Source organism: Octopus bimaculoides, chromosome 18, assembly GCF_046866305.1.
Source record: "Octopus bimaculoides isolate indiv1 chromosome 18, ASM4686630v1, whole genome shotgun sequence".
Taxonomy (NCBI): Eukaryota; Metazoa; Mollusca; class Cephalopoda; order Octopoda; family Octopodidae; genus Octopus; species Octopus bimaculoides.
This window is the reverse complement of record NC_142945.1, coordinates 50,526,151-50,539,880: the sequence shown is the minus strand read 5'-3', so window position 1 is coordinate 50,539,880 and position 13,730 is coordinate 50,526,151. Positions and strand designations below refer to the sequence as shown.

Below are 13,730 nucleotides of genomic sequence, written 5' to 3'. Positions count from 1 at the left end.
CAGGTGTCAGATGTCGGAGACATCCTCGTCATGCCAATTTCCGCGAGGAGAATACTTTTAATTTTCTCACGGGATATTTTAATATCATTGAGGCTTTGATTTATAGTTAATCGTCTGCTAAACACGAACATGTGTAGTTGTTATCTTTGACGTTTCTGTGAACAGTTATTTTTGTTGTTTCTGTAAATAGATATCAGTCAACTTGTGAAAGAAGCAATACAGTAATTAATAAGGAACGTTTAAATTAATGCAAGAATGCCTTTGAAGTTCTGAGACTACCATTCTTAAAACAGTAACATTCTTGTATTATTCATATCCAATTACTTCGAACGTGACTGCATTATTCTCTTTTCAGATGACCATTCAAAGAGTATCCCTTCCTCTTTTTGGCGTTAATCTTGTAATGTATCTAAACTAAAGTTAAATAAACGTTATCATGGAATAACTATTTGTTTTCATTATTCTGTAATTCTTATTGGTTCAACAAATGTTATGTATTTGAAATGTATGTGACAAGAAGTGGGGAAGGAAGTAAACACTTGAATCCTGTTACTTACTTTGTTTCAAACGTTCTACAACTTTGGAACTTCAAAAACAGCTAGAAATATAATGCTTTCAGTAACAATCAGAAACGTTTCAGGATATTGTCAATGGTAATAGGTGCAATTTTTTACTTATAAACAATCATGACTGACACTATCATATCATATCTATCTATCTATCTTTACATATGTCTGCCCTTGCATGTGTGTGTATCAGCTTGTGCGTGTGTGTGTGTGCATGTGCTTGTGTGTATGTGTGTGCATGTGCATGGGAGTATGTGTGTATGTGTATGCATGTGTATATGGATATACTATATATATATATATATATATATATATATATATATATATATATGTATGTATATATATATATATATATATATATATATATATATATATATATATATATATATATATATATGTATGTATATATTACAAAAGATGGTGGGTATGGCCAGAACAATGCGAAGTAAATGCAAGGTAAAACACAAGAAAAAAGTCTACAGTATAAGTAATGGAAATTTACCTTGCACTCAATATTTCGGAATTATGACCTCATCCTAAGGAAATTAAGGAATTTGGCAGATGTGTGTATGTATGAGTGCCCCATCAATGAACCTGAATTGTGTCAGAGGACCTATGTTGTATATGTGATCATATTTGGCAAATGTGGTGCATCCTACAGAGAAATCACAGGAATACAGAATACACGCAGAAAAGAATACATGCAGGTAAGCACAACCATGAAGAACTATCTACGAAATTATCACGAGGCTACAGCTATAGCAAGGTCACCATTGTGCCGCAAGTTTACGAGAAGATTCTGGGGGGGGATGTTTTTTTCTAGTCCCACCGGTGCGTCTAAGAAGGTAATTCCGCCAGTGTGTGTGTATATGTCTCCGAGGACGAAATGGAGGAAACTGAGCGTAATTCAGAGGGGCTCGTTTTAAGCAACGTATTGTTTGAGTTTGTGACTGTTATTGTTGTAGGCTGTTTCTTTGAGAATGAGTCGATTGGGACAGGCGTCTTCATTTCTGTCTGGAGTTTTCAGAGAATAAGCGTCCAATCGTTGACCTCCAATTGATATAACCTTGTCATCTAAGAGAAGAAACATTCTGTGAAAAATGGCAGGGGCATTGGGAGAGTCATCGGAACATGTGATTTGTCTGGCGGGTCTGAAGGAAAATATCATGGTACATTGAGGGTTTTGTTTATTCCAAAGTAAATATGCGTCTGTCACGTTGCAGTAAACCAGCATTACTGAGAAAAGGTGTCAGAGATTATGCGGAGAACGACACAGAAAGGCCTCTACGAAAGCATTGTCATATTGGTCATGTGTATCGAAAAGTCCCCTTTCAGAGCACGCATAAGTGGCCGTCCACTGTGCGAATGCCGGGGAAAGAGGTTGTAGTGTAGTAAAGAAGGCAATCAATTTCTGAACGTTACTTCGCAAAGATTTACTTTGGATTTCACACACACGTTCACACACATACACACACACACATACAGACACATATATTCCGGTGTAGGGGAGACAATCAATTTCTCTCTGGTACTTCGCAAAGAGTAACGTCCCTTGTCCATAACAGTTTCCGTACAAGGTTTTTCTTACCTTTCACCTAGAAGCCGATTACTCCATATTACGCCATAAGTGAAAACTCTGAAGAGCGTTGAACCATTTGTGGAACTTAAGTGACGCATCTCCAAAGCGTGAAGTAAACCTAATGGTCCGTCACATACGGTCGTACACACATCTTCCGTCTTATATATTATAGATTAACATGAATATTATCGATTATATTATAGATATTATAAATTATAGATTAACATGAATACAAACATTAACATGCGATTCTCAGCGTGTGTTTCAGTCACGAGACTACTACCATGGCGCTCGTCCGGCGTATACTGTAATATTCCATGATTATAAGCGAGAGATTGACGCTGTCCATGGGCACTATGTTTTAAAATTTTGGTTCACTTCCGCTGTATGCAGCGGTGCTTCGAAGGGACGTGTGTAGCATTTAGCATGACAGAGAAAGTTGAGTAGAGAATCTACATCACATTTTATGAAAAATTTGGCGACACCTGTTTAGAGGTCTACGAAAAGTTTTGAAAGAGTTTTCATCATTCTCTAATGAAAGAGAACTTGTGCAACTGAAATCACTTCTGGCATTAACTTGGCAAATGCGTCTTATACCCAATTGTTTAATGATACTGGCCTAAAGTGAACCGAAACTAATCTGCGTATCCTCTGAAAGTGTGGAGTGGAGAGAAAGGTATTGAAGGAAGTAGGATAACCTGTGCGAAACTCAAAATAACTTTAAAGCAATATGCTACAATCAATGAGATAATCGAACTTCCACATTCGAATCGAACTTCCACTAACTACTCTCTCTATGTATCTGTACATACTTGTCAATGCATTATACGCTATAGTATCAGTAAATCTAACGAAGCCTTCAAATTACATTTTAGATCGACGAATGTGAGAACTTAGCTGCTCCTCTTGGTGGACCACAGCAGTTATGCAACGCATTTGGGTGGCTTTTCAAACTATTCTTAAAAGGATGCATCATACCTCCTAACGTGTAACTGCAAGTCGCGGACAGATTCTACATGAGGTTTGGACGACCGCCATACATACACACGCTTTTCACACAAGCGCACAAGTATATATATATATATATAGAGAGAGAGAGAGAGAGACCCTGATAGACCCTGCTATGTCAAGATGGACTTATATATTCTTCCTCACATTTGGATTTTATGTATGCTCTCTCCCACTTAGTCTTAATATGTTGCCACATTTGTAATATGTCTTTTTTCTGCATTTTTTCGTGCAGCTGAAGATTGCTCTTCATATTGCATTTAAGGTAATGCTCACATTGCTTAAATAAATTGAAGTAGCATGAAACGTGCGTACTGCAATCACTTTTGAAATCCGTGTTGCTTATTGTTTGATTTTAATCACCCATCCTTTTGGGATGTGATATTCGTGTGCCTTCGCATAAGTACCATATTCAAGCCTTGAATCTATATCTAAACCGTATATATATATATATATATATATATATATATATATATATATATATATATATATATATATATATATACATATATATATTTATATGTGTTTGTGTTTTTGCGTGCCTGTTTATACAGATATATATATATATATATATATATATATATATATATATATATATATATATATATATATATATATATATATATATATATGCATACATATATATGCATACATATATTTGTGTATGCGTATGTGAATTTATGTATGTTTGTTCGCGAACCATCGCTTGACAACAGCTGTTGCTTAGTTTACGCCGTCGTAACTTAGTGGTCGGCAACAGAAACGGGTATAACAAGCACTATGCTTACAAAAAGTATGTCCTATAATCGATTTTTAGACTAAAATATTTTGTGCGGTGTGTGTGTGTGTGTGTGTGTGTGTGTGTGTGTGTGTGTGTGTGTGCGCTCACGCCCGTGTGTGTGAGAGTGAGTCTCTCTGTTTGTATATACATCGGTTAAATTGGGAAAGAAATGCAGGTGGTGTTTGCCTCTTCTCTCAGCTTTCACATTTACCTACTGACATAAGAGCAACACACTTCTGGCTCGTTTGGATATGTTAATCCCAAATCCCAAACTTCAACTCCAGCTCAAACCTGAACTTTAGTCGCATACCTCCTTGAGCACACACATCAAATACGCATCAAACTTATTCACCATAACAGCACCTCTACATATCTCTTACATAAATATAACGCATCTTATATATAAATATATTTATATATGTACCAACACACACATATCAGTATGCTTACAAACACACACACACACACACATATATATATATATATATATATTCATAAATATATAACGTGTTTTGGGGCTAATATGTTTATAGATAATTTATTTCAGTAAGACTCAGAATTAGCTTGATATATTGTTTAATAGTATGTAGCGTTGAACAGCTTGCTGATTAGAGCTATAATTTAGATGATGTTAGCTGACTCTATTAAAACTACGGCATCTTATTCTTTACGATTGCAAATATTAACAATCCTGGGGAGAGACATATGTTACATTATATTAAAAATAAGCAATTTAGAAGAGTTCTTTATCAAGACACCACGGTGGTTAAGAGACAAAACCATGTTGAAGATCTTTCTGTTCCTTTTAATTCTTGTATGTGGTAAGTATCTGAATTTTTCCATACTAATAAAAAAGGCAATGATGTTTATATAGTATAACAAACAATCTCAATATTAGCGATGTGGTTTTAGTTTGCATTTATTCATTGTATAATTAAATAATTGTCTAAATATAAACAGATAATGATACGCATATAAGAAATTTCTAAACAAAAGAAACATACATAAACATTTTCTAAACAAAAGAAACATACATCCAATTCATATAAAAGAACAATGAAAGGTTGTGCTTTTATCAGTTTGGTATTATTCTCGTCTTGAAGATTTCGGTTAAACGAACGAAAGCGCAACGAAAGGATTATCCAAAATTCTGACTGCCTTCTTTTCCTGAATATAAAATAACTGTACACCACTTGAACTGCCTGTATCTCTCTCTCTCTCTCTCTCTATATATATATATATATATATATATATATATATATATATATATACAAGGAGAAACAGATGTGTTTTTCTGTATCTGACTGTGTGTATGTGTCTGTAAGTAGGATGGAGAAGTTAATATCTGTATGTCCAGAGAAATATATCTTACAAACTGGAATTAAATTTCTACCAAATGCAGTTGCTCGCTTTTCTGCTAGGAATTTCTGTTAACACGAAATATTAACATAAATAATACACGATTTTTCGTATGTATAGTTTCATCAGAGTCCGAGGTAGAGAAAAACTGTTTAGTTTTGGCGCAAGAAACGTGTGCGAAAGAGTATAAAAACTATGTTAACGACCACGACAACTGCTGGTAAGTATCAAATACATGCAAAATATATTTCATCGAATTTTGAAACTGGTCAAAATTATACAAACGTAATTTAATAGCGGATAGAAATTCAGGCGAAATATATATATATATGTCTTCATTAAAAGCTTAGACGAAACTTAATTACGCATAAATCTTTTCGCTCAATAAACACTCACAACGCGCGGTTTGGGAATCGAAACAACGACCCTATGACCACGAATCCGCTGCCCTAACCACTGTGCCATTGCGCTTCCTCTGATGGAGAAGGTAAAACAGAACAAACAATAGAGAAAGGATCTTAGAACTCGCAGAAAGAATATTCCAAAACAATTTTTGAATTGGATAATAAAATATCAGTAGTGCAAGAGATTTCTCATGTTTCACTGAACCAAGCCGCAGTTAGGCTGCCATGCATTGAAGTTAATCATCGCCTTTTGTATTCTCAGCTACGTTAAAATCTCCCGACGTTAGCTTAACCGGATGAAACCACGAAGTTTGTGGCAATAATATTCTTCCTGGATTAAGAATAATTATTTTTATACTCTTCAGGCGCATAGACTGACCTATCAGAATTATCTCAAATACTTTCTATTAGAACTTGATAAAAAATGAACATTAACATGCAATTATATGCGGGTATATATACATATATATATATATATATATATATATATATATATATATATATATATATGTGTGTGTATGTATGTATGTATGTATGTATATATATATATATATATATATATATATGTATGTATGTATACATTTATATATATATATATATATATATATATATATATATATATATATATATATATGTATGTATGTATGTATGTATGTATGCATATATATGTTTCTGGTTCAGTCCCAGTGCGTGGAACCTGTGTGTGTTCTATTATAGCCTGTGGCCGACCAAATTCTTGTGAGTGGATTTAGTAGATGGAAACTGAAAGAAGCACGTCATATATGTGTGTGTGTGTCTCTGTTTGTCCCCACCATCTATTGACAACCGATGTCGGTGTGTTTACGTCCGCGTAACTTACCGGTTCGTAAATATAGACCTTTAGAATACGTACTGGGGTTTGATTTGTTCGACTAAAGGTGGTGCTCCGGCATGGCCGTAGTGAAATGACTGAAACAAGTAAAAGAATAGAAAAAAAAACCCTGGAATTTCACTCTCAACCTCTCAGCTTTCATTTGCAGGGTGTACCAAGATTTTATTCAATGCTTTCGTAAATCCACCGACCCTAAGTGTTATTCGATATTTTCAAAGTCTCACGAGTGTTTCGTAAGTTATTTGTTATCACTATAATTTTTTGTCTTGGTCTATGAATGTTCTTAAAACTAATTTTTTAAACTAAGGTTTTAGTTCGCAACGACAGTGTTTGTATAATATAATTTTAACAAACATGGTTGAAATATTTTGATATGGTCTATTAAAGTTATTTCTGCAATGAAAACAAAAAAAAATATGGAATTGAAGAAAAACTGATTTCTGAAAAAAAAAAAAAAAAAGAAAAGAAAAGAAACGGTCATTTCTACAAACACAATCCTTTATCATTTCCTGCAACCTATTTTTAATGAATTTGTAAACAAAAGAAGTGCCAGGAGATGTTTTCATTACGTTTTATCACAAAAAATATCGCCGAGTGATTGCTACGTTAACATAGGTTGATACAGCCGATAAGTTTACTGTAATACGCAATGGGCATATAATCTACATTAGATAATATTTATACTGAGTCTTGTATAATGGAATTCATGCGCATATCATTACCATGTACAGGGTGTCCACAAGGTCTGGGTAGATGGAGTAAATAAAATCATAACATGAACAATTAAATATAAGAAATAATAATTTCATAAAGTATGTGTTAATCCCGATGAACCCAGACTTTGTTGACACCCTGTATTTGTGAATATACAATAAATGATAATGCTAACCTGCTGCATTTTGTTTGAAGAAATATATTTTCTTTTCGTTTCCAGACAGAACGCGCTACTAAGGTTTACAAGGTACGTCATTTCCCTGCAATTATTCTTTCAATTCTTTTTTTCGTCTGCAACGTATCAGTTACAAGTACTACATTCCATTGCTAAAGAAAATCTGATATCACGTTGATACGAATACACTAATTTCATATTGCCTTTACTAATACTTTACCAAGGTGAAAATACATATTTAAGGTTATTCAGGAATTAATTTATGATAGGAAAAGTTGTGGTAAAATTTGGAACTTTGGCATAATCTCCAGTAGTTCTATTGTGGCCTCAAGTTTTCTTTGCTTCACATCTTCAGTATTTCGTCTTACTGAGTTAGTAAGAAATGAATTAATCATCGCCTATAGGGATTTTGAACCTGTAACTCTTTGTCATCTTGCGCCTCACGGAACTGACTGCTCTGACATATCAGCATTGAAATCCTATAATATTTCACTTGCTGGTTTGGTTTCAATGTCATCAGGAATTTCTTCTCTAAATTTACTGATAAATCTCAACATTAGATAATGAAAATTAAAATACGAGGATTGACTGAAACGTTCAAAGTCTTACATCGCTAATAGATTGTGAAACATTACAGTGCACTGATTATCACCGAAGTGTTTTAGTGCTTGGATTCCATGGATAACAATGCAATAGTGTTGTTGCAAAAAATTTTCATCGTCAGGGGATATCATTTCACTATCACTGGTGAATATTATGGCCGTTTTGAAGGTAGTCATTAAACACAATTACGTTGCATGCAAATAGTCTTCGTCTATCAACTTACCTGCAAATGAAACAAGCTTGACAAGCTTAAAAGTAATCTCTACATGTGTTTCTACTGCGTGTATAGTGCCATTATCTTGGGTTCTAAGTGATAAAGGCAGCATTCACGCGGTGTTAGTTAACGTTCACGGAAAGCAGCTAGATCTGCTTCAAGCAATATCAGATTTGCTGGTGACTTGATCGGTCTAGTTTGCTTTTGGTCAGTTGTCAGAAGACGTAGACACACCAAGAATAAATCCACGTCATGCTAAGTTCCTTGAGGAAAATATTCTGAAGTTCCTCACGGTATATTCTAATATTATTGGCTATTTGATTTATAATGACCTTTAGAAACGTGGTATTTTGTTATGCAACTATGATATACTATAAAATATATTACATGTTTTGTATAAATGAAAATCACGTTGCATTTCGTTATCACTGCTCAGCTCCTGGAATGCGTTTAATATGCAAATCAGTAAATCCAATAATTTAATACAGTTGCATGCGGTAGTAACATAAGCCTTATATTCGGAGGCAGGTGTGGGCTAGATGGGTGCTGACGATTGGACAAAACCTCCGAAATATGACTTATACACTCATTACACCTTTTGTCTTTGATCTCATTGTTTACATAAGACGTCTCGATACGAAACGTCGTAGCAAAGAATCAGTGCCGGCCATGATTTCTGTAGAAGTACAATTAACAAAATAATCTGATTTATAGTCGCTCGTCTGTCATTTATGAACATGTGTACGTGTTACCTTTTCCAGTCTCTGTGAATAGTCAGACGTCAGTTAATTTGCAAAAAAAGCAATGCAGTATTTAAAAAGTAGCGTTCAACTCCATGCATGCAAGAATGTATAGCTCTAGTGTTACTACTTAATAGTCAACTTATGAATTTGTCGGTACTCGATTATATTATAAATATAAAGTTAAATAAAGAGATTAATGTAATAACGGTTTGCTTGCGTCATTCTGTCATAATTTTTACAATGATCATGAATAATAATGGTAGTCAAGAACAACTGACGTAAAAAACTAAACATGATGGTCTTTATTATTCCTACAACTTATTTTTAAGAAATTGGTAATTAAACTCATTCGTGCATTAATGTATGTGAACATACATTAAATTCTAATTTGTTGGATTTTCTTTCAAGAAATACATTATTTTTGATTTTAGGAGAAAAAAAGCAGGTCAAATTCAAAGCGTAACGAGGTACGTCATAACTACTTCAAAGCTTTTCATTGTTCTAAAATAATTAAATTACCAATACTACATTCTATTACTATAGGAAATCGGATATCAAGTTAATTCGGATAAACTAATTGAATATTACGTTTACCAAGACGTTACCAGGCTGAAAAATATAGTGACGTTTATTTGCTCTAATTCAGGAATTTTATTAAGATGGGTAAAGTTATTGTAACATATAGAACACTTGTATAATCTCCAGCAGTTCTGTTGTGGCCTCAAGGATTTTGCTTCTTATCTGGATCACTTCGTTTTACTGAAATAGCGAGACATGAATTAGTAATCGCATACCGAAAGTTTGAGCATGTATCTCTTTACCATCTTGCGTCACTTGACTGGTTTGCAATATCATCATTCAATTCTTATAATCCTTCTCCTGCTGTTTTGGTTTCAAATTAAACGTCGTCAGGAACTGGTCCACTTGATGGTAAATCACAACATTAGTTAATGAAGATGAATATTAGGAGGATTAACTGAAACCTTCACAGACCGAATTCTCTTATAGATTATGAAACATCGCAATTCACTGAATACCGCCGTGATGTTTTAGTGCTTGGATTCCGCGGATGAAAATGCTGTAATCCTGTTGCGCAAGAAGTCGATCAAGAGTGGATATAATTTCAGGATCTTTGCAAACTGTTTTTTTTACACGTGAGGGAAATAATGCTAGGCAAATGGGTCCAAATCAGATGAATAAGCTGGATACTCAACCAGTTCAAAGCAGGGCAGCCATTGAAATCGGTGACGTTTGTGCGGGAGCATTTTCTTATGAAGTAAAATGCATTTCTTTAGTCTCCATGAGTGTTTTCTCTTGATAGATATTTCGATCTACGTTAGTAATTTGGCATAGCACTATGTTTTGATGGTATAGCCTTTTTGAGTGTAGTCGATAGACACAAATAGATTGCATCCAAATAATCTTCGTCTATCAATGTACCTGCAAATGAAACAACCTAGGCCTTCATGGGTATAGGTGTGTATCGGTGTTTCCACTGCATGTATTATGTCGTTTTCTCAATTACAAAGTGATAAAGACAACACTTGTGCTGTGTTAGTTAAAGTCCACGGAAAGCAACTGGATCTGCTTCAAGCAATATCAGGTTTTCCGGTGAAGTGATCTGCCTGGCTCGCTTTTGATCAGTTGTCGGAAGACGTAGACGCACCAAAAAGAAATCTTCGTAATGCCAATCCATTGAAGAGAATATTCGGAAATTTCTTTCGGGATATTCTATGCCACCCACTATTTGATTTATATTAATGACTTCTTGGCGCGAAGTATTCGCTATGAAACCATAATCTATACGTGTAAAGGACAGTTTTTATGCGTGAGTGCGCGCGTATATTTCCTATGCATTCGATGCGTGATGATGAAGGGGCGAAAACCGCTGAAAATGGCATGTGCACTCATTACCCATCTTCGTCTTCAATCTAATTGTTTATTTACATCTGATGTCTTGATACGAAAGCCCTGTACCAAATACCATTTCTGGCTACAATTTCTGTTGAAATAACCCAATCAAAACAATGAAAAGAGCACTGCTAACACAGTAGGATGTGTTATTGTCTCATAAAAAAAAAAATATAGAATTTATAGGAAATGACAGTTGCATAACGAAATACCAAATGCCCTCAAGCCATAAATAATTACATAGTAGCTCCATGAATTCGATTAATATGTAAATTGGTAAATTGAATAAAGTAACACCGCTGTATGCGGTAGCTATATAAGCAATGTATTTGGAGACGAGAGTGAGTTAGATGAGTGCCGATGAAGCGGCAAAACCCACCAACTTTTATCTTCGACCTAATTTACAAATGATGTCGCAATACGAAACAATGTAGAAAAAAGTCAGTGCTGGCTAAAATTTCTGTAGATATAAACCTATCGAAATGGTTTGATTTAATGCTACTCGCATGTCATCCACGAACATGTGTACTTGCTACGTTATCATGTATCTGTGAACAGTCAGATTTCAGTAAAAATATAATGAGTCCAGTAATAAATAAAGAAGGGTCAAAAGAATGCATAACTCTAGCATTACTCCTTAATAGTCGACCTATAAATGTTCAGTCTACTCTGCTATAAACAGCAATATACTAGTGTAATTCATATCGAATTAATTTGAATAGAAAATGCTTTATATATGTGAATATCAAATGTGCCTATAAAATGTGTGCTATTCTCTTTTCAGATGACCATTCAAAGAATGTTCCTTCTTGGAGTTGTCGTTACTTCGTTATGTTATTAATGTAAATTTAAATAAAAATAAACATGCAATGACGATTTGTTTGCGTTAACCTGTAATCTTTATTGGTTTAACAAAAGATATGTATTTGAAGTTTGGGATAAGAGGTGGAGAAGGAATTAAATACCTGAAACTTGTTACTTTCAGTATTTCATACGCTCTTAGAATTTGTAAATTCAAGGACACCAACACATGATACTTTTCAAAATAATTGTTTCAATATTAATGAAAAATATTCAAGATATAGTTTATGGTAACAATAGGTGAAACCTTTTCTAGTAACTATGTCATATTTCACTAACTCTCTCTCTCTCTCCTTCTTTCTATCTTTCTCCCTCATAATTGATATTAAGTAATATCCAATTTTTTACCCCACTGTTTTAATTTAATTAACCATAATCACGTTCTCAAAATTAGTATATTCGATGCGGAAACCATTTTCTGCAGAGATATTTCCGGATTTAGCACGCCGAAACGATGACTTTTGAATCTTACCATAAATATACTTAACAGAAACATATGCACGTTCTTCATTTGTGGGGAAAAATTAGTATACGATTCTGGGAATTATATTTCTTTGGCAGTCCGTACTGATAGGAAACAGATATTTTCAGTAAGGACATATTAATTTCGAAACCGTCAGCGGATAACATTGTATGTATTTATATAATTTTTGCTTCTCTTTGAGAACAATTCAGTCTTAGTAGACGCATTATATGTGATCTTGATCTAGCACATTAACAGTCCACCTAGTAGTCTCCTTTATATATACATATACGATAACCCTTTGAGATCTCAGATATTTTTTCTGAATCTCTTTGATTCTTTCAATGTGCTTGTTTCCTGGTATTAAATTGATATTAATTAATATCCAATCATTTACTCTACTGATTTAATTTTACATGCATATATATATATATATCTATATATATATATATATATATATATATATATATATATATATATATATATATATATATATATATATATATACATACATACTCAGGTCTCTCCACACGCGTGCATATAGTGTTTGTGGATACATTGCTTCAGAAACACAGGATTTGTCTGATGTATTGATGAACAATACGCAGTGTTGGACAACATGCTGATTATACCTATAAAGTTAGCTGAATCGATAGCCACCACGGCTTCTTCATCATAACGGTTACAGACATTTACAATCCTGGGGAGTGACATATGCTGCATTGTATTTCATACTAAAAATAAGTCATCTGAAAACTCATTTTCTCAAGCTACCGCGGTGCTTAAGAGACACATCTGTGATGAAAATCTTTGCGTTAATTTTCTTTCTCGCATGCGATATGTATCACAATGATTCCTTTACTAAGTAATAAGGCAATAACTCTTATAAATTTATGTGTACAAATCAGTCCAAATATTAAACTATGTTTTCATTTAACATTAAACACATTAAACTTAAAATTTGAGCGCATGTATGTACTCTCTTCATCATGTATCAACATATGCGATTGTTCAGAGCAACACGGATTTTGACGAGGTCGGTTCATTTTCGTCTTATGATAATACTTGCTGAGCAGAGTTAAGGCATTAACCAGAAAGCGAAATTACGAAACGTTAATCACTTACCCGGTTTAGGTTGGTCCGTTGTATATTTCAGTGTATTTCGGAGGTTTACGTGACGACTTAGTTTCGCTTTCCAATAAGTAGACCCATTGTCCGCCCTCTATTGTAATTCTAGTTAATTAAATTACAAATTTTGTATATGTATATATATATATATATATATATATATATATATATATATATATATATATATATATATATATATATATATATATATATATATATGTGTATATATATATATATTTGTATGTATATATTTATATATGCATATATAAATATACATATATGTATATACAGGTATACATATGTACACAGACACACACACAAACACACACATACAAATACATTCGCATACG

General features: G+C 33.7%; 2 protein-coding genes across 7 annotated transcripts in view; both read left to right on the top strand.

The window, feature by feature from the left end:
- The window catches only part of LOC128249868 (uncharacterized), a 10,741-nt gene extending 10,296 nt beyond the window's left edge, over window positions 1–445 (top strand). For 3 of the 5 annotated variants that reach the window (XM_052974412.2, XM_089366249.1, XM_089366246.1), the window contains one exon: window positions 356–445. In XM_052974412.2, the coding sequence (XP_052830372.1) occupies window positions 356–418 (63 nt within the window). In that variant the 3' untranslated portion in view covers window positions 419–445. Of the gene's footprint in view, window positions 1–190 lie in introns of all 5 variants that reach the window. The other 2 variants (XM_089366248.1, XM_089366247.1) reach the window with 1 other exon arrangement.
- A 4,073-nt stretch (window positions 446–4,518) lies between these two features.
- LOC128249925 (uncharacterized) lies at window positions 4,519–11,806 on the top strand. Of its 2 annotated transcripts, XM_052974549.2 has the most exons (6): window positions 4,519–4,755; window positions 5,414–5,513; window positions 6,717–6,801; window positions 7,503–7,529; window positions 9,449–9,484; window positions 11,713–11,806. In XM_052974549.2, the coding sequence occupies exons 1-6, from the start codon at window positions 4,560–4,562 to the stop codon at window positions 11,767–11,769; spliced, it is 501 nt and encodes a 166-aa protein (XP_052830509.1). In that variant the 5' UTR covers window positions 4,519–4,559; the 3' UTR covers window positions 11,770–11,806. The 2 variants fall into 2 exon arrangements, with proteins under 2 accessions (XP_052830509.1, XP_052830510.1); XM_052974550.2 differs by lacking the exon at window positions 5,414–5,513 and having other exon boundaries at window positions 4,536–4,755.
- Window positions 11,807–13,730: the final 1,924 nt, after the last annotated feature.